This window comes from Bos taurus, chromosome 26 (genome assembly GCF_002263795.3).
Source record: "Bos taurus isolate L1 Dominette 01449 registration number 42190680 breed Hereford chromosome 26, ARS-UCD2.0, whole genome shotgun sequence".
NCBI classification, from domain to species: domain Eukaryota; kingdom Metazoa; phylum Chordata; class Mammalia; order Artiodactyla; family Bovidae; genus Bos; species Bos taurus.
Genome location: NC_037353.1, coordinates 18,177,249 through 18,198,597, shown reverse-complemented (window position 1 = coordinate 18,198,597; position 21,349 = coordinate 18,177,249). Strand labels below are relative to the sequence as shown.

Here is a 21,349-nt window from a genome sequence, read left to right as displayed (position 1 = left end):
ATCCCAGCTATGCGACTTTGCCCTAACTCAGACTGATCCTTGCCATTTCTTTATCTGTAAAACTGGGATGGCTTTAACCAGCTTTATAACTAACTTTATAGGGATGTTGCTGTGAGAATTAAATGGGAGCAAATCAAAGTAACTGGCACATAGTAGGTGCTCAAAAATAGTTACTTGTCTTTCCCATACAAAATATATTTTCTAACTACTGAAGTGTAGATGAACAATCATTTTACTAATTTCTAGGTAAGTTCCTGTTATATTTTCCAAAAAGGCAACTTCATATTTTTCACTAGATATTTTTAAAGTGTTAGTTGCTCAGTCGTGTCCGACTCTTTGCAACCTCATGGTCAGTACCCCACCATGCTCCTCTGTCCATGGAATTCTCCAGGCAAGAACACTACAGTGGGTTGCCTTTCCCTTCTCCAGGGGATTTCCCTGACAGACCCAGGGATCAAACCCAGATCTCCTGCACTGCAGGCAGATAGATTCTTTGACCAACTGAGTCACCAAGAAAGGGCAGGTATTTTTGAAAGTAAATGTAAATAACGTATTTATTTTATCCATTCTAATAGTATCCAATGAAAATCAAATTAACTAAAAACAATTAGGAATAACCTGCATCTCATTCTTAAATATCAGACTAGTATTTCTAACAGCTTTTTCAAATATTACCTGGTATCTCACCATGCCAACCTCAAATCAAAATTCCAATATTGTGCTCTATGCTGCCACCTCTTGGCTGTTAACCACTCTCTCCCGTACTTCTTTCATTTTTGGAATCTTTCGGGCTTCCCTCAAAGCTCAGTCGGTAAAGAATCTGCCTTCAGTGCAGGAGACCTGGGTTCGATTCCTGAGTAGGGAAGATACTCCTGGAGAAGGAAATGGCAATCCATTCCAGTATTCTTGCATGGAAAATTCCATGGACAGAGGAGCCTGGCAGGCTACAGCCCATGGGGTTACAAGAGTCGGACACGACTTAGCGACTAAACCACCGCCACCAAAGTCAGCCAAGTCTCAACCCAACGTAGGTATAATTAACTTTCAGATCTACTCCTTCTCAGATAAGATGCACAAATGTCTGGAAGAGTTTCAACACAATCACTTTCAATCTAACACAACTAAAGCTATGTATCTGACAAGTTATGTTTTCTAGGCTCTCTCTATGTTCAAAGACACAGACACTATGGCTGTCTCTGATAAAAACAAATGCCAAAGACAGGTAGTGAAAAGTCTAATGGAGAAGACTACCTTTTCCAGATCTAGCTGGCCTTTCAAACAAATATTCTTTCTAACTAGAATACTAACTAAAAATTACAGAACTACAAACAGTAAGAATAGCTGCTACATGGTTAAATGCCACATGGTTCCATGCCTTGCTATTTCTGTATTTTCTTCTAAAAATATTCATGAAGTATTTTATCCTCATATAGCAATGGGAAACTCAATCATATTACAAGAATATACTGTACTCTATTATTGACCACAGAAGAGCTTTCCTCCCAATCCTCTTCTGAAAAAAAAGGTAATCAATCATTGGCTCCTTCTGTACTGCCAAAATGCCTATTAAATAACTTGCTCAATAATTGGTCACAATATATATGAATGTACACACAAAGACACACAGTTTAAAATGATGAACTTAAACTTCATTGGTAGCTGCTTAATTTTCTGGTCTTTTCCAAACTGCAATAAATTTCAAAACACTTTACTCATTAATTCAATAAAAACAGACCATCCTGGATAGTCACAGCAATAATTTTTTCATGTACTTAAGCAAGAAAAAGATGCCATAAAAGAAGAACATTAAAATGCTCTTAAATTAGCTTTGATTTAAAGCAACCTGCCAACAACAGTAAATAATGGTAGAATGGCTATATGCAAGGGTACAAAATAGCATAAGTCATGGTCCGTGGTCTTCACAAGTTGACAATGTAGTCAGGAACACAAGACTCAAACACAGAAGAGGATTAATAACAGAAAGCAGAATATTAATTGACAAATAATTGGTGTAATATTTACCACAACAGTGTGAAGTGTTGAAACAGCAGTAAGAGCAGAGGTATACCATTTATAAGAAAGGAGAATTAAGGTAAGACTAAGAGCAAGCAGAATTTCAAGCTTTAAAGAACAAGTGCAATGGCCTAGTCCAAATGGTAAAAGTACGTCGTTTACTATAAATGATCAGACCAATTTTGCGTAGAAGACTAGTAGTATTGGTAAGAGAAGTGGACCAAACTGGGAGGGTACTGAGACTCTGAGCATTAGGCTAATGAATCCCAAAGACAACTGTAAAGTCACCAGAGACTGAGTGTGGGTTAACATTTCCATACTACTCAAAGAGTGAGGGTTACAGGAAGGCAGGGAGGAGAAGGGTTTAACCACGTACCAGTGTTTAACACACTGACAAAAACTGAGAGAGAGGAATCATTATTTCAGTAGCCCAGAAAAATGCTAATGGTCTGAACTACGGTGATGACTGTGAAAAGAGAAAAAGAATGATATTCAATACAAAGAAGAACTGATACAACTTCGTCAATGATTTGAAGTCAGAAGTGTACAAGGAAAAGGAAGGAATTAAAAATGTTTTAAACATTTCCATGGAACAGAAATACCATGAAAAGAAACATAAGACTGTAAAATTATAAATAATTTCCAACAACTTTAATGTCTAAACCAAAATTCTTTTTATGTTTAACACAAAGCAATAAAACAAGAGAAACCCTAAGGTACAGCCAGTTTCTACACCTGAATATAAACAGCATCCATGCTCAAGTATTATGAAGAAACATAAGACGGCATAAACCACAGTCCATCGTAAGTCTACATGAATTAATAACTACTTGATCTAGGTGCTTGTTACTGTATAAATGACTCCCACTACATGAATTACATTTCATATTTAAAATAACACAACAGTTTGAGACCTAGTTAATTATTCTGTCTAGTGAACTACATAAATAGGGCATTGCATGTTGGGATATAGATTTCTCAACAGACTAAACAGAATAGAAACCGTCTAAATCGCTAAACCGAGTTATTATCAAATCCTTTATAAATGAACATGGAACCTGTACTCCTACAAATTCTCCAACAAAGTAACCAAGTTTTGGGAAAATAAAATCTACAAAATACCACTCTAGACAAGTTTCACAAGTTTCTTGGTTACCTTTACTTTATCTCTTCTCAAGCAACAGAATAGACAATTTTCATCAAAAGTCCAATCAGAAATGCTTTCAGGTTCACAGTCTGCAAAAACAGTAGGAATAACAAATTAATAGTCACAAAAGAGGATTTTTCAGGAAACAAATGAGAACTAATTTCAAAAATATTATCTGGTTTAACTACACCAAAAATACAGGCTCCTTATCTGCAATAATTGTTCACTAGTTAATATACTTTATTCATAAGTATATTTGCATTATCACAGATAACTACATACAAAAAGATGCTTACATGGGTATAGCGTCATCCCATATAAAACTGTGAATAAAAAGGAGAAGGAGACTGGGGCTTAAGTCACCAAGATATCATTTATGTCACCAGGAAGAATTTGAAATACCAAAGAAAGATTTTGAATACCTTTAAATAAACTGAGATCTTTTAATAATGCAGGTCCAAACAGCCCTTCAAGAATACTTTCAAACCCTGAAAGGATGAAAAAAATTCATTATTACAATAATATTCCCTACAGTAATTTTAACCTAGTTGCATGAAAAAATGATGGTGCTTTCCTTCCATTCTCAGGACCTCCAGATTATTATTGAAAGGATGCTGAGGAGAGTGTCAATGACGAATCTAAAAGGAGTATTTGCATTTTCGTCAGTGATTAACACTCAATACAAATTCACAACCCATTCAAGGACAATACAAAACAACAGTAGAAATAACCAATGAAGGAATGTAAATTCATGAGGTCTCTTACCATCTTACAAAATTCCAAATACCTCTTTACATAAACTTTCAAACTTCATTTTAAGAGGCACCTTTCCAAATGAGTCAAACTGCTTCAAAATTTTCAGTGTTCTGGGTTAATCTAAACAGCGTATTTCTGAATCTGAACTGAGTTAATAGATTCTTCAATCTAACAGTTTTTTAAGAAGGAAAAGCCTCACTGAAAACAACATTTGTATCACAAAAAGAAAAAGACTTTTGTCATTAGTTCACACTGCCACAGTAACTACTGGGTCTATTTATGAACCACTGATTACACACAAAGAGAGAGACAAAGAGAATTCAAAGATACCTATACACAGATGTTTAGAAAATGAAAACAAAATTAAACTTTTCTAATATATTACCTCAAATACCACTGATTAACTCAATGAAAAACAAGTTAAAAAATATCTTTGTCACCTTGCTGTCTTCTATATTAAGAGTAAGGAGGAAAATGCAAAAGAGAAGCCAACTGTACCTTCATACAACACAACAAATAATGGGTTAGTAAAGCAGTTTCCAAACTCTATGTATCATGACCTCATTTGGAGCTCAAGTAAGTAAAACAAGAGGCCTATAAATAAATGTCCTTTAAACATGACCTTAAGAAAGAAAGAAATGGTCTTGTGCATTCAATGTCCACATTTCAAATGTACAGAAATATTACTGTAATTAAGAAAATATGTAAGTTTGACTGAATTCCTCGTAGTTTGGGCCACTATGCATTTTGTCATATAATCTGATTATCACCTAAGGGTTTACAATTTTTTTTAATTGTTAAAAAGTACCCCCATGTTCAAAAGTGAGGGAACCACTAATTTAAAATCCTATAGCCTGGTGGGCACATGAGGCCCACAAACAGGGACGTTTCCTAACCACAAATACAATCACCAGAAAGAGTGTGGGAAGTAAGCGGGTAAGAAAGATGGTCCCAAGAAACAGTATCTTATCTCCTTATAAGAGTAACACTGTACTGTAAAGGATTCCTCTGTCCTTAATATTAAGTCATCATATTCAATAGGGTAAACCCTAGAGTTTGTACCATCTACACTGTAGTTACTTGACTTTCCTATACTATTTTCATGATTTCTAGATTCTAGGTTTTTCATTTATTATTAACAATCAATTGTTTTTCAACTCTCTTTTGTTCTTCCCATCAAAATTATTCCAAGGACATTAACAAAACCAAACTACCCATTCAAACAAATGGAAAATATCTACCCTGTTTATTATTTGCCTACTATAATTAAAACTCTGTTCACTAAATTACTATGTCCTCTTTTCTCTACACTAGGGAGGATAAAGTGTTGGGCTAAGGTTTTTGAGGGTGGGAAGGTGGTGGTGAGGGAGTGAGAAGGAAATGCTAAGTACTGCCTATCCTGGGTCTGCAAACTAGATACTTTCAACACTAGCTTACAAAGAAAAAAAAAAAAATCCTGTAGCCTGCCTCTAGAGCCCTCTTACTCCCAAAATGGATTTCTAACTTCACAAATATTAATGAAAGTGTTTCAATATCTGGCAAGTACCAAGTACACACTGCAAATAACTAAAGGGGATTATGGGTGGCTCTTATTCTGAAGAGCAAATCTAATATGCTTTCACCTGGATTTATATGAAATAATAACAAATTCCAAATGTGTATGCTCAGCATAAATTCTTCAAAGGGAAAATGTAAATATAGCAAAAAATGATACTAAGAAAGAAAAAAATCAAATAAAAGCCTTGGTAGGTAAAATTTTAAAAATTACAAAAGATAAAAGAATTAGAAAGAATAGTAATAACATCAATAACACAAAAACACTAACAAAAATTGAATCACATTATCAAAGAACAGGAAAAGGGAAAGACCAAAAATAAACAAGAAAAAAAATCTGGTCATAAAAGCAAAGATTTAACCACAATTAATTTTGATCAAAACAGCAACTGTAAACAAGTCTTGCTCTTGTCTGCAACAATACATTAAACCACACAGATACTGATCAGATACCGTTAAGTCATATTTTGCCTACTCTGCTTAACTGAATTTAATGCCACTCAGTTTTATTAATATTAAATATTGAATTTAGCAGTTGCATAGCAACAAGGAATGTCTCATGTGCTATGCTTGACATTAACAAAAGGCAAATAAGAAAAGAATAAATGTATTCAAAATTTATACCATGATCTCATAGAAAAGCCATGAAGATCAACAACAAAATGCCAAGGAAAATTAAATACATAATGAAAAAGACAGCTATGTCATTATGTTCAATCACCAGGGCTTAAAACTCACCTGTATGTAACATATTACATGTAAAGAAATATTAATAATTTTATTGAGCATGACTACTGGCCAAAGAATCCCCATCCAACATTGCAACTGGAATGAAAGCTGGTCTCCAATCTCTTCTCACTGCAACCTCAAGACAATCACTGTGTCTTCAGATCGTCTTCCTAAAACACTACTCTAACAATGTGACCAACTGTTCAGCAAAATCATCCTTTGTTTTTAAAAACAAATCCCAAATTCCTAAGTCTAGCAATCAAAACCATTTATAATTAATAATTTGACCCTAACCTACCACTGACAGCCTTATTTCTCAAAACTTCCCTGCTCACTATCCCAGCTCCAACCAGGCTGGTATTCTAACGTGTTCAATCATCTACCATTTCTATGTCCTCATATTTTCTGAAGCCTTTTCATTTCACTTCTGCCCAAATATATTATCTCTGTCAAGGCATTCTTCAGTTTATTCAACAAATAGATATTTGCTTATCTAACATACATTAACCAAAAGCCTACCACCTATCAGGGACAGTGACAGGCACTGAATAGGTAGGCAATGATGAACAGACATGGTACCCGCCCTCAAGGAGACTGGGTTTCCAGTTTTCTCATCCTCAGAATTCACATTATCACTCCCTGTCTTTTAAATAAATGTTAATTGCCCTATGTTTTCTCTCTTCTATTAATATTACATGCAAAGCACTGTCTATGAAAGTATTCTGTAACATAAGAGTTGTCATAGGCTATCTAAACCCAGCTTCTGTTTTTCTTTCCATATGTTTAGGTCCTCAAGGAGATTTAATATGCCAAGAAGGCTAGGAAGGAAGGCCTTCCTGTTTCCCAGAATGTTCCTCTTATACTAGGGCTCTCTGGTTTTCAGTTTGATTTTAATAACCTACCTCTCAAAAACAAAAGACAGAAGATTAAAATTTCTCACATATTACCCTCTTCAATCTAAATCATATCTCTACTCTATTTCTAACCAAAATGGGAAAAGCAGATTATGAAAAGTAATGAGAGGAATGTATCAAATACACAGACAACTGAAGTAAGCAACAGCCTGTAGTTCTGAAATAAGAAAAATATCATAGATGGAATGAAAAAGTGGTTCACGTGTCTTGGGAACCTTTCCTGAGAGAACAGTACAATGATTATCAGTCTGAGAGACAATTTTCACATCAAGGTCTCCAAGCTCTTACAAAGCTTGGTGCCTGGTATTTAAAAAAAAAAGAGCTCAATCTTCAATATGGTATCATTATTTTATAAAATATCAGTTCAAAGGTGCTTGTTGGTAACAATCATCAGCGAGTATCTTAAAACACACAAAAAAAGAGACTGATAGTATCTGGAGTTTTTTGCTTAAAACTCAGGGTTTTAACTTGGGAATACCACACTTACCTTCTTTAAAAGTAAGCACCAAAATGAATAATCAAGAAGCACCAGATTACACAATCTTTTATACTCAATCCAAAGGAACAGAGGTAATTAAACCCTTTTTAATCAATGTTTCAGCTACTTTAAGGTATCTATCATACAACCAAAGCAGTCTGGATGAACTTCTACAGGTAAAGAGCCAAAACAAGGCTGTCTTCTCATTACTCTAGGCAATCCGCCCCTGCTGGACAATTACACGCATTAAGACTTCTTCCTCTTTCCCTGAGCACCTGCTCCCAGCCCACATCTGTGAGGAGCACATCTGCTGGCTCACTCACCATCCTGAGAATCACCCAGCACAAAAACTGATGAAAGAACCTGATAAGACACACACTAAAGACAAACAATAACCTAGTCAAGACTAACAGCCCAAACTGAAACAGAATTAATGAAGAAAAATACTAGAGGTTGAAAAAAATTAACAAATAGTGTTTCTATTGAAGCCAGGGAAAAATGGCATTTAAAACAAAAAGCAAGCTGCTCTAGAAAAGGAGTGCAGAATATGTATTTGGGGAAGAGAAAAAAAGAAAACCCAAACTGCCAAAATAACCAAATAAAGTATTAAACAGAAAAATATACAACCAATTAGCGATTTTAAAAAATTCAAGAAATGTCCTCATGCTGCTGCTGCTGCTGCTAAGTCACTTCAGTCGTGTCCGACTCTGTGCGACCCCATAGACAGAAGCCCACCAGGCTCCCCATAATGCATAGTAAATCTGAAGTCAAAGAAATCATGTGAAAAAGATTAGAGATGAGGAGGAGGCCAGGACATTCAGGATCTGTGAAAGAGGATTTCCAGAACAAGAAAGAGCAAATACTAAAAATTTTCAAAAATTAAATTTAAGAAATGGGGTGGGATGAAGGGGGAAGACGAGAACAAAAAGAAAACTTCCTGATGTTGAATACTGTTATGCATCTTCATAGTTAATGTGTTTTGAGAAGTCCTGGGCAGAATACTCAGGGGGAAAAAAGCATATTGATACATGTAACTCTCCCAGCAGAATATCTGAATTTCAAAAATAAAAGTAAAGCTCCAAAATTAGGGGAAATTTTTACTTAATTTACACAAAATAAGAGGAAAGAGATTCAGAATGACAGTCATTTCATCAGTAAAAGTAAATGCTAAAAGCCAATGGAGCTATGTTTACAAAATTCTGAAGGTTAAAAAAAAAATGTTTAAAGCCAATCTATTATTCACAGATATGGATAAAATAAAAATACTAGATATGCTCTGATTTAAAAAGTAAGACATCCATTTACTTGGGTACTAGTAACAGTTAAAGTAGTCGAGCTAAAATAAAAAATTCAGAACAAAGACCTCCTAAAAACGACAAACACTTTATATAAAAAATAACAGTGTATGGCTGAGTTCCTTTGCTGTTCACCTGAAACTCGCAACATTGTTTGTTAATCGGCTATATCCCAATACAAAATAAAAAGTTAAAAACAAATAATGGCAAGCAATGTACCAGCAAAACTAACAGTTAAGTATAAACACTTGTTACTAATATGAGGCGATTCAGTTTAATACAAGAGATAAAGAATTCTTTAAACACAATATAATTTTTAAAATTAATGATTTAGGAATAACATCCCAAACTATTTCAAAAAATCTTAGGTGAAGAAGAGTAAATAAAGTATGCTTAGATGAAGTGTGCATGCAGGATGAGGGAATAATTTATAATAGTCATTACTCTTTGATGTTAATAAGAAAATGTAGGTTTAACATAAATTTGCTTTAGAATGTATGGATAAGGCTGAAGAATTTCCAATCACCGGAGGAAATAAACAACAACAAAGAACAACTACAAAAGGAAGTAAAATTTAAAACTAAACAAAAAGTAAGCATGCTAAACAAGAAACAAAAAAAAAACAATTTCAGGAAAAATATCAAACGTGTAAATATTACAATAAATATTAATCAATTAAATTAACTAAGCAAAAGAGAAAAAAGTGACAAGGCATAGCATGAGCTTCCCTGTCTCTGGTAAAGAATCTGCCTTCCAATGCAGCAGACACAAGTTCGATCCCTGGGTTGGGAAGATATAGAGAAGCGAATGGCAAGCCCCTCCAGTATTCTTGCCTGGGAAATCCCATAGACAGAGGAGCCTGGTGAACCATGGGGCTGCTGAAGAGTGGGACATGACTGAGTGACTGAACAACAGGGCCTGGTAGCATGCAGTTCATAACAGACTCAGAGTGACACAGGTATGTTACCCCAAAGAGGGAGGCTCAGCTGTGAGAAAAGTGTAAGAAGATAAGAAGAAAGCAATAGAGATGGCAGTAACAATCAGGAAAAGAATTATTCAAGGATAAAAGAATAAAACATAGATAACTAATAAGAACCTACTGTACAACAGGGAACTCTACTCAATACTCGGTAATGGCCTACATGGAAAAATAATTTTTAAAAAAGAGTGGATATATGGATATGTATAACTGATCCACTTTGCTGTACACGTGAAACTAACACAACAGTCCAGTAAGAATTTAAAAAAGAAAAAAAAGCATATAACAAAAAAGTGAAGAATTTTTCTATTACTAAAGGGCTAATCTATTTCATGAGTGAAACTGACCTATGATTTTCTTTCTTACATGCCTGGTTTGACAAATATCCTTCTAGAAAGAACTGAGATATATTTCCTTTTTTCCTACTTTCTGGAGGAGGTGACAGAAAAGTTGGAAGCTTTCTTCCTTAAAAAAAGTAGGGAGGAACTCACATGTAAAGCATTCTGGGGTTATTCTCTTTGTTTTAACTATTAAGTTTATTTAATAGTTACAGAACTATTCAAGCTTTTTATTTCTTGAGTCAGTTTTTGGGAAGTTATATTTTTCTTTAATTTAAAAATTACTGGCATATGATTGATAGTATTTCCCCTTATCATTTTGAAAGCAGTGGCAAAATATACATAATATAAAATTTATAATTTTAATCATTTTTACATTTACTATTGCATAAAATTTTACACTGTTGGCACCATCATCCATCTCCAGTACTTCTTTCATTTTGCTGAAGAAGAAAACTGGAGCTATGTACTACATAGTGGAAGAGTAACTGTTTGCTTCTACTCTCAGTCTTGCCAGCCACCATTCTACTTTGTCTGTACAAGCTCAATATATATGATATTTTAAAATGATAATATCATCAGGGGAACACTGTAAAACAGGTATTATTGCTATTACCTAATATATGTAAGAAAATAGAAAATCAAAGCAGCTATTTTTTTTTTTTTCATTTAACTACAAAGACACGGACCCTCGGTTTAAAACCAAGCCAGTGACTCTATGAAGTCCAGGCTTTTCACTTCTTCACCCAACATACTAATGACATCTCTTAATTTTTAGTTCATCTGACTACTTAAAACATTCCCTACATCACCAAATCTACCAAAAACCATCCTTCACACTGCCATCAAACCTCTCCCATCTTTTCTCAGTTTTAAAAATCTCTGATAGCTTTCCACTGACAATACTGAAGACTTCAAATTCCTGGCTGGCATGCAAGATCACTGAGGGTCTGTCTAGTTCCAAACCACTTTTCTGTCTGCCCTGCCATTTTCTTTCTACATATTCTATGCTCTGGCCAGACTGATTTATCAGTCATTACACACATGTCAGTGCTTCCATGCCTTTAAAGCACAGCAAGCCTTCTGCCCAGAATGTTCCCCTGCAACCCGTAATCTAGTTAATTTTAAGGCATCCTTTATCTCAGTCCAAAATCTCAGGCAAAGTTAGGAACATCTCCATCAGTGCTGAAGTCGCACTGCTAGAAAACTATACTTCAGTTAAAAAAAAAATAAAAATTGGGGGGCAGGGTGGATTTTACCTACTAGATTTTTGAGCAAAGATCAGGAACCTATTCTTCTTTTTCTTAACATCAGCCTGCCTGTTCCCAAACTGCAGTCAGTAAGTGTTAGTTGGATAAATACAAATATACCCTTCTATTTACCTCATGGGTTTAATATTTTAAAATGACTCATTTTGTGAGTCTAGCATGTTGAAGACCTAAAGAAACAGATATAAATGAAACAGAAGAGCAACCGATATCAAATGGAAAAAGGTTCCTATACCTATGAACTAAAACCAGACATTAATTAAGGCTTGCTTTGCCAGCCCATGAACAGAGATGACAGGCACACTTTTGTGTGCAAAGCTGTAATCACAGCAAAGACAGAAATAAATCGAGAGAGATGAAGTCCTGAAAAACAGTGGTATTAGTACATTAAGGAGGGAAAATACAACTCGAGTAAGCTGGAACATTACCCAAATAATTCCATATAATTATATTTACATATATTATGCCATAAATGAGACTCCATGATGTTAAGTAGCCAAAATTGCAAAGGTAGAAAGTAACTAGGTCAGTTGGATTTAGTTCTTTGGAAATTCAAGGGCAGTTTTGGTTCATTTTTTCTGTTATATCAAACTGTCTTGGGTACAGTAATTATGCTAAAAAGAAGCCATTTAAATGCAAATCTGAAGTTGATTAGGAATGAGTCAATTAACATCAGGAGTTCACAATCTGTGGGCCACAATTCCTTAGAGGAACTCAGTCATTAGAAGGTCAGTACATCCACATGAGCACTGTTTGCAAATTAAATAAAAATGTGCTTGCACATACAGCCGCTACTTTTCTAAATGCATTTTTTGCTGTGAACAAAATGCATTATTTCTTTAAAAAGCATTACTGAATTCATAATAGCCCTGGCATTACATATTTTCTCAAAGATACTAAAACTATTGTTCGAGAGTTCAGTAATTTTTTTTTTAAAGTTCTGTTGTTTCTGAGGCTCTTGTCCTTGTTGGACTATAGATATTTATTTACTTATATTTATTGAGCACATACTATGAGTCAGTCACTACTGATGCAGCTGTGAACACCACAGACAAAAGTTCCTATCTGGAACTCTAATTCTGGCAGAGGAGATAAAAATATATAAATAATGATGACAATGACAATGAATAATAATGAGGTAAAGATAAGTAAGAGAAGAACTGGTCGAAGGATATAGCAGACTGGTGGTGGGGGTGGGGGTGGGCAATAACTAAACTCTGAAAAACCATTACTGGTAACACTGAGAAATGCGGAGGAAAAACTGAGTAGGGTGGAGAATTCTTAGGTCCGGAAAAGACTCTTAAGAGGCTGAATTTTTGAGCACTGAATGAACTGAGTGAGCAAGTCATCTAGATATTCAAGACAAAGGAACGTTCTAGACAAGGGGAACAGCACTGAAGCAGTGAAGGGTACGAAGTATGGTATATCTGAGAAACAGCAAGAAAATTGGTGTGGTCTGAGCAAAGTAAGAAAGCAGGAGACAAGACAGATATCTAGAGGCAGGATCACAGAGGCTACGTGAGAGGATTGGGATCTGAATTTAACAGAAATTCACTAATTTTATATCTGGTAGTGACAGAAGTAATATGACCAGATTTATATTGTTTAAGTTCACCAGGTGGCTGCACAGATAACTGATAATGAGTAAAGTATTATAATGAGACTATTACAACAGCCTTCGCAAGAAATAATGGTGACAACCAGAGTGGCAGTGGTGGAGGCAGAAATGAGTGAAAGGATACAGAGTATAACCTGAGGATTAAACCAACTTGCTTTGATGATGCACTAGCAGAATGAGGGAGAGGACACTTAGGCTTTATTTGGTCTGAGAACTGGGTAAATGGTAATGTAACTTTCTAAGAGAAGACTGGAGGAGAAACAAGTGGAATAGAGAAATTTAGTTCAGTTTTGGACACGTTAAATCTAACTTGTCTCTTGGAAATCAAAGTGGGTCTGTGCAGGAAACAACTGGATGAGTGAGTTTGAAATAGGAGACAATGGGATCAGGATATAAAACTGGAAATCATCTAAGTACAGACAGAACTTAAAGCTTTAGAAATACATGAGATCATATCTGGGCTTCCCAGGTGGTGTAAGTGCTAAAGAACCCACCTGCCAATTAAGGAGACGTAAGAGATACAGGTTTGATCCCTGGGTTGGAATGATCTGGAGAAGGGCATGGCAACCCACTCCAGTATTCTTGCCTGGAGAATCCCATGGACAGAGCCTGGTGGGCTACAGTCCATAGGGCTGAAGAGTCAGACATGAGCGAAGTGACTTGGCATGCACGAACAAGATCTTATCCACTCAATGAGGGTATTTAAAAAGGAAAAGAAACCCAATCAAAAAATGGGCAGAAGACATAAACAGACATTTCTCCAGAAAAGACATACAGATGGCCAATAAGCACATGAAATGATGCTTACCATCACTATTTATTAGAGAAATGTAAATAAAACCTATAACGAAGCATCACCTCACCCTGATCAGAATGGCCATCATCAGAAAGTTCACAAGTAATAAATGCTGATGAGGTTGTGGAGAAAAGAGTATCCTCCTACAGTAGTTGATGGGAGTGTAAATTGATGCAGCCACTATGATAGGAAAACAGTATGGAGATTCCTGTAAAAACTCTAGTTGCCATATGATCAAGCAATCGGACTCCTAACATCCATCTGGATAAAACGCTAATTCAAGATGATACATGCACTCCCCAATGTTCACAGCAGCACTATTTACAACAGCCAAGACATGGGAGCAACCTAAATGTTCATTAAAAGATGAATGGACAAAGAAGATATACGTATCAGATATATCTATCAGTTCAGTTCAGTTGCTCAGTCGTGCCTGCCCTTTGCAACCCCATGGACTGCAGCACGCCAGGCCTCCCTGTCCATCATCAACTCCCGGAGTTTTCTCAAACTCATATCCACTGGGTCGGTGATGCCATCCAACCATCTCATCCTCTGTCGTCCTTTTCTCCTCCCACCTTCAATCTTTCCCAGCATCAGGGTCTTTTCCAATGAGTCAGCTCTTCACATCAGGTGGCTGAAGTACTGGAGTTTCAGCTTCAGCATCAGTCCTTCCAATGAATATTCAGGACTGATTTCCCTTGGGATGGACTGGTTGGATCTCCTTGCAGTCCAAGGGACTTTCAAGAGTCTTCTCCAACACCACAGTTCAAAAGCATCAATTCTTCATTGGTTTGCTTTCTTTAAAGTCCAACTCTCACATCCGTACGTGACTACTGGGGAACCATAGCTCTGACTAGATGGATCTACTCAGTCACAAAAAAGAATGAAATTTGGGGAATTCCCTTGTGGTCCAGTGGTTAGGACTTCGCACTTCCACTTCAGAGGGCACAGGTTTAATCCCTGGTCAGGGAACTAAAATCCCATACGCTGCAAACAATAAATAATACCGAGTTCTATTTGCTTTAGAAAAAAAAAAACAACAATGAAACTTGCAGCAACATGGTTGGACCTAGAGATCATATTAAGCAAGACAAAGACAAGTACATGACATTGCTTATATGTGAAATCTAAAAGAAGAAAAACAAATGAACTTATTTACAGAACAGAAATAGGCTCACAGACACTGAAAACAAACTCATGATTACCAAAGTGGAAAGGGGGTGAGGGAGAGATAACTTAGGAGTTTGGGATTAGCAGATACATACTAATATATATAAAATAAACAAGGTCTTACTGTACAGCACAGGGAACTATATTCAATATCTTGTAATAAACTATAATGGTAAAGAATATAAACAAAAGAAAAAGGAAAGGAAGGAAGAAGAATGAGTACTAGAGCATTCCAATGTTCACCAGTTAGGAAGAAAAAGAGACTGAAAAATTATGATTAAGTCTTATTTATGGTTATACTTTCAGTACTTGGCAAACACACTGGTTTCAGAAGGACTCAAAAAACAGTGCTGACCTGAACGACTGTACATGGCATGTAATTAAATGCACATTACACCACCCCACCTCTCAAACAAGAGATGATTCTGAAAGGAAGCATCTCCCTTTTGATATAATCAAACACATTTACTTAAACATATCTAATTTGCAAATTTAAAAAATCATCACTTTATAACACATCTCCAACACACTTTAATGTACAGCAGTACAAAAGATCAAACTTTAATCTGGACCCCACTGAAATAAGCTTCACCATATTTTAGAAATTTTAAAATGACCCTAAATTTTGAGCTAGCCTTCAGATTCACATATATACGTACATGTAAAGTAAATTCTTAATAGTTTCTCTGTGCTCAAAAGTGTTCAGTGATTATCTAATGCATGTAGAGTAAATTTCAAACTCTGAAGTCTAGCTTTTAAATTCTTCCCAAAGTGGACCTTTTCAATATACTTTCCCAATGTTCTTCAAGCACACTCAACCCAAAAGTATTCTGTTTCTCAAATTCACCTTGCTTTTGCTTGTCTGATCCCTTGCCTCATCCTGCTCCTTTGCCTAAAGTGTCCTTCTCTCAAATTTCAAGTCGTGATCCTGCTTGGTTTTCAACGACATAGGTCTTCCTCCCAACTGACTCCCAGTACTCTTTGCTTTATCTATCCTGAATTTTCAACATGAGTGCATCTGTTTTATGTACCCAGTTGAATTTTACACTCCATGCTGTAATGTAATAGAAGGAATACTAGTACTCTAGGAAGTGAGAGACTGGTAGTTAAGAACATGGATTCTGGAGTCAGATTACCTGGGTTTAGATTTCTGACTATGTATTATAACGCTTCTATGGCCTTGGGAAATTTGTCTTCTTTATGCCTCATCTTCCTGGGCTATAAAATTGTTTTTACCTCAAAAAATTAAGATAATATCTGCAAACTATTTAGAATAGTATCTGAAAGCATAAACAAAGCACTTTATCATAAAATGAACTTCTCAGGTGGCACCAGTGGCAAAGAAACTGCCTGCCAATGCAGCAGACCTAAGAGATATGTGTTCGATCTCTGGGTCGGGATGATCCCCTGGCGAAGGACACGGCAACCCACTCCAGTGGGCTGGAGAATCCCATGGACAGAGGAGCCTGGTGGGCTACAGTCCACAGGGTCACAAAGAGTCGGACATGATGGAAGCAACTTAGCACATATAAAATGTTTGATAAAGGAAGGAAGGAAGAAGGTTGCGTTTTGGTTTGTAATTTCTTTTTAACCTTATGTGATTAAAAGATAGCTACATACAAAAATAAGTTTATGTTGATGAGCATACAATGTATAAAGATGAAATTTTTGACAGTACAATAACAATCTAAAGTTGAGGGACACAGCTACATATGAGCCAAGTATTTTGTAATACTATTGAAACTAAGTCATTATTAAGATGTTAACTATATATCCCCAAGACAGACACTAAGAAAATAACTAAAAATTGCATAGTAAAAGTGGAAAAGGAATCAAAATAGTACACCAGAAAATAGTTATACGATATAAAAAGGCAGTAAGGAAGACCTAACAGTTTCGTAACATGGGATATGTGAGAAAACAAATAGCAAAATGGCAAAGATCCTTACTTATCAGTCATTACATCATATGTAAATGGATTATACTCTCCAATAAAAGGCAGAATGGATTAAAAAAAAACCCCATGATCCAACTATATGCTATGTATAAGAAACTCAACATTAGAGTCAAAGACATGAAGAAGTTAACAATGAAAGAAAAAGCCCATGAGAACAGCAAATGAAAGAAAAATGGGGTGAATGTACTAACATCAGACAAAATAGATGTTAAGATAAAACTTGTTACAGTAGACAAAGGACACTGTAAGTCAATCTACCAAGAAGATTTAACAGTAACTATAAATGAAATGTAACTTTTAAAAACTATGAATTACTATGTTGTACACCTTAACCTCTATTATATAATAAAGTGTATCGACTGTGTGGGTGCTTAGCCACTCAGCTGTCCAACTCTTTGTGATGCTATGGACTACAGTGCACCAGGCTCCTGTCTGTGGAATTTTCCAGGTAAGAATACTGTTCAAAATTCCAATACTCTGGCCACCAGGTGCAAAGAGCTGACTCACTGGAAAAGACCCTGATGCTGGGAAAGACTGAGGACAGGAAGAGAAGAGGGTGATAATGATATGGTTGGATGGCATCATCAACACAATGGACGTGAGTCCGAGCAAACTCCGGGAGATAGTGAAGGACAGGCAAGCCTGGCATGCTGCAGTCCATGGGGTTGCAAAGAGTCAGACACATCTTAGCCACTCCACAACAACAAGAATACTGGAGTGGGCTGCCGTTTCCTCCTCCCAAGGATCTTCCTGACTCAGGGATCGAACCTGCATTTCCCACTCAGGGATGGTCTCCTACATTGGGAGGGTGGTTCTTTACCACTGGATCACCTAGGAAGTCCCTACATCAACTATACCACTATTTAAAAAAAAAAAAAAAAGACTCAATGATTAAAAATTTGTAAGCACCTAACAACAGAGTCCCCCAAAATATGAAGTAAAACTGACAGAGTGGAAGGGAAGAAAAGTAATAGCTGTAGACTTCAACACTACTTTCAGTAATAGATGAAACAACTAAGAGAGGTAAGTTAGACATCCGTAAGGAATTCCCTGGTGGTCCAGTGGTTAGGACCCCACACTTTCCTTGCAGGGGGCATAGGTTTGATCCCTGGTCAAGGAACCAAGATCCTGCAACTCACACAGTGTGGCCAAAATAAAAAGAAAGAAAGAAAATTAGAAAATACTTTGAGAATAATAATAAGAAAATAAACCCAACATACGAAAATATATAAGATGCAGCAAAAGCAGTGTTCAGAGCAAATTTCATAGCTTACATTAAAAAAAGAATTATCACTAATTAATAACCTAACCTACTACCCTTAAGGAACTAGAAAAAGAAGAACCAAAATGATAATGAAGCAGAAGAAAGGAAAAAATAAAGATGTAGGTAAAGAGTTTTTGAAGCAAGAGAACAGAAAAATAGAGGAAAAAATCAGAGAAACTAAAACCTCTTTGAAAAGATTAACGATAATGACAAACATTTAGACAGACTGACCAAGAAGTCAAAGAAGACTCAATTTACCAAAACCAGAAATGAAAGCATCACTACTGACTTTACAGAAATAGAAAGTAGTACAAAAAAATAAAATGAACAAGAGTATGCCAGTAAGTAGATAACACAGATGAAATGGACAAATTCTTAGAAATAAACTACTCAAAAAAAAAAAAAAAAAGACTTAATAAAAGGATATAAAAAGTGATTTTTAATGATTTTTAAAACTTCTGACAAAGAAAAGTCAAGGGTCACATGGTTCCACTGATGAATTCTGCCAGACATTTAAAGAAAAAATAAAAATACCGTCAGTTCTTCTCGAACTCTTCTAAAAAATAAAGGAATGAGTACTTCCCTGACTCATTACATGAGGCTGGTTTTACCCTGCCAAAGACAAAAACATCAAGACAACTACAGATCAATCTCCTTATGAATATAGATGCAAGAATCCTCAAAAAAAAATTAGCAAACCAAATTCAGGAGTGTATTAAGAGGACTATGCACCATGGATTTACCCCAGAAATGCAAGGGTGGTTCAACATAAAAAATCAAATCAACTGAAAAAAATCAAACACATATTAATAGAGTGAAATGGGAAAAAATAATACAATCATCTCAACTGACACAAAAAAGGCATTTGACCCCTTCCAACACCCTTTCATGATAAAAACACTCAAGAATCTAGGAACAGAAAGAAGCCTCTACAACCTGACTGTGAGCATCTATGAAAAATTCAGGACTAACATACTCAGTGGTGAAAGATTTAAAGCTTCCCACTAAGAAGAGGAACAAGATAAGGATATTCACTCTGTTGGACACTGGAAGTTCTAGCCAGGGCAACTGGTAAGAGAAAAAGAAATAAAAGGCATCCAGATTGAAAAGGAAGAACTACCTCTCCTCAGAGATATCATGATCTTATACATAGGAAATCCTAAAGAAAAACTATTAGACCTAATAAACAAATTCATCAAGGTTGCCAGATATAAGAACCATGCAAAATTTGTTTCTATTTCTATACTTTTGCAATGCACATCTATACACTGCTGCTGCTGCGTCTCTTCAGTTGTGTCCGACTCTGTGCAACCTCATAGATAGCAGCCAACCAGGCTTCCTGTCCCTGGGGTTCTCCTGGCAAGAACACTGGAGTGGGCTGCCATTTCCTTCTCCAATGCATGAAAGTGAAAAGTGAAAGTGAAGTCGCTCAGTCGTGTCCGACTCTAGCGACCTCATGGACTGCAGCCTACCAGGCTCCTCCATCCATGGGATTTTCTAGGCAAAGGTACTGGAGTGGGGTGCCATCGCCTTCTCCACATCTATACACTAGCAATGGATAATCTGAAGTGAAGGAAACAATTCCATTTACAATAGTAACAAAGTGAGTAAAATACTTAGGAATAAATTTAACTGAGGTGGCAGACCTGCATAGTAAAAAGTGCAAAACAATGCTGAAAGAAATTAAAGACCTAAATAAATGGGAAAACATCTTATGTTCCTAGATCAGAATACTTAATATTGTTAAGATGTCAATACTCCCCCAATTGAAGTACATGTTCAATGCAATCCCTAGCAAAATTTCTTTTTGGCAGAAATGAAAAGACTAACCCTAAAATTCATATGGAATTGCAAGGGAGCCCAAACAGCCAGAACAATCATGTTTTGAAGACAGCTGAACAAAGCTGAAGGAGTTCCATACCCTGATTTCAAAAATTATTACAAGCCACAATAATCAGAGGGCAGTACTCGACTTCCCTGGTGATGCAGTGGCTAAGACTCTGCCTGCTCATGCAGAGGACATGGGTACAGTCCCTGTCTGGGAAAATTTCATACGGTCAGAACGATTACGAAGCTTGTGTGCTGCGACTACTGAGGCCTGCACACCCTAGAAGTCTGTGCTCCACAACAGGAGAAGCCGCCACAGTGAGAAGCCCATGCACCGCAACAAAGAGTGGCCTTCACTTGCCGCAACTAGGGGAAGCCTGCGCAACGAAGACCCAGCGCAGGTAAAAATAAATGAATATATAAATGAATTTCTAAAAAGAGTGTGGCACTGACACAAGGATAGGCATACAGGCCAACAGAACTGAGAATCCAGAAGTAAACCCATACATCAGTGGTCAACTGATTTTTATCAAGACTGTCAACACTATTCAGTGGGGAAAGAACTGCCTTTTCAACAAATGATACTGTTTGACAGAAAGCAACAAAACTCTGCAAAGCAATTATCCTTCAATTAAAAAATAAATAAATAAAAAATGATGCTGGGACAACTGAATAGCCACACGCAAAAGGTTAAGTTGGATTTCTGACCTCACGCCATATAAAAAAATTAACCCAAAATGTATCAAAGATCTAAACATAAGGGAAAAACAAACTCTTAAAAAAAAACAGGGGTAAAATGTTGTGACTTTAGATGTAGCAACGGATTCTTACACACCAACAGCACAAGCAACAAAACTTGCAAATACTAAACTTCATCAAAGGTAAAAGGTTTCTATGAATCAAATAAAACAGATACACACTACGATACAGGGAGCTCAATCTAGTGTTCTGTGACAACCTAGAAGGGTGGGATGGGGTGGGAGATGGGAGCGGGGTTCAGGAGGGAGGGGACCTATGTATACCTGTGGCTGATTTGTGCTGATGTGTGGCAGAGGCCAACACAATACTGTAGAGCAATTATCTTCCAATAATTGTATTTTGTTCTATATTTCTCAATATTATACAATTATAATATTTAATAACTAAAAACATAAACCAAAGAAATAAACAAACCAGGATCTATTATGTAACACAGGGTATTACATATCTTGTAATAACCCAAATGGAAAAAGATCTGAAAAAAAAT

At 36.2% G+C, this 21,349-nt stretch overlaps 1 protein-coding gene across 14 annotated transcripts in view; it reads right to left on the bottom strand.

The window, feature by feature from the left end:
* The window catches only part of LCOR (ligand dependent nuclear receptor corepressor), a 133,537-nt gene that overhangs the window by 68,176 nt on the left and 44,012 nt on the right, over positions 1–21,349 (bottom strand). For 10 of the 14 annotated variants that reach the window (XM_024985870.2, XM_024985877.2, XM_024985869.2 and 7 more), the window contains 2 exons: positions 3,583–3,648; positions 3,170–3,249 (listed from right to left, as the gene is read on the bottom strand). The exons of 3 other annotated variants lie outside the window; for them this stretch is intronic. In XM_024985870.2, the coding sequence (XP_024841638.1) occupies positions 3,170–3,249; positions 3,583–3,648 (146 nt within the window). Of the gene's footprint in view, positions 1–3,169; positions 3,250–3,582; positions 3,649–21,349 lie in introns of those variants that run through there. One more of the 14 variants, XM_059882007.1, reaches the window with a different exon arrangement.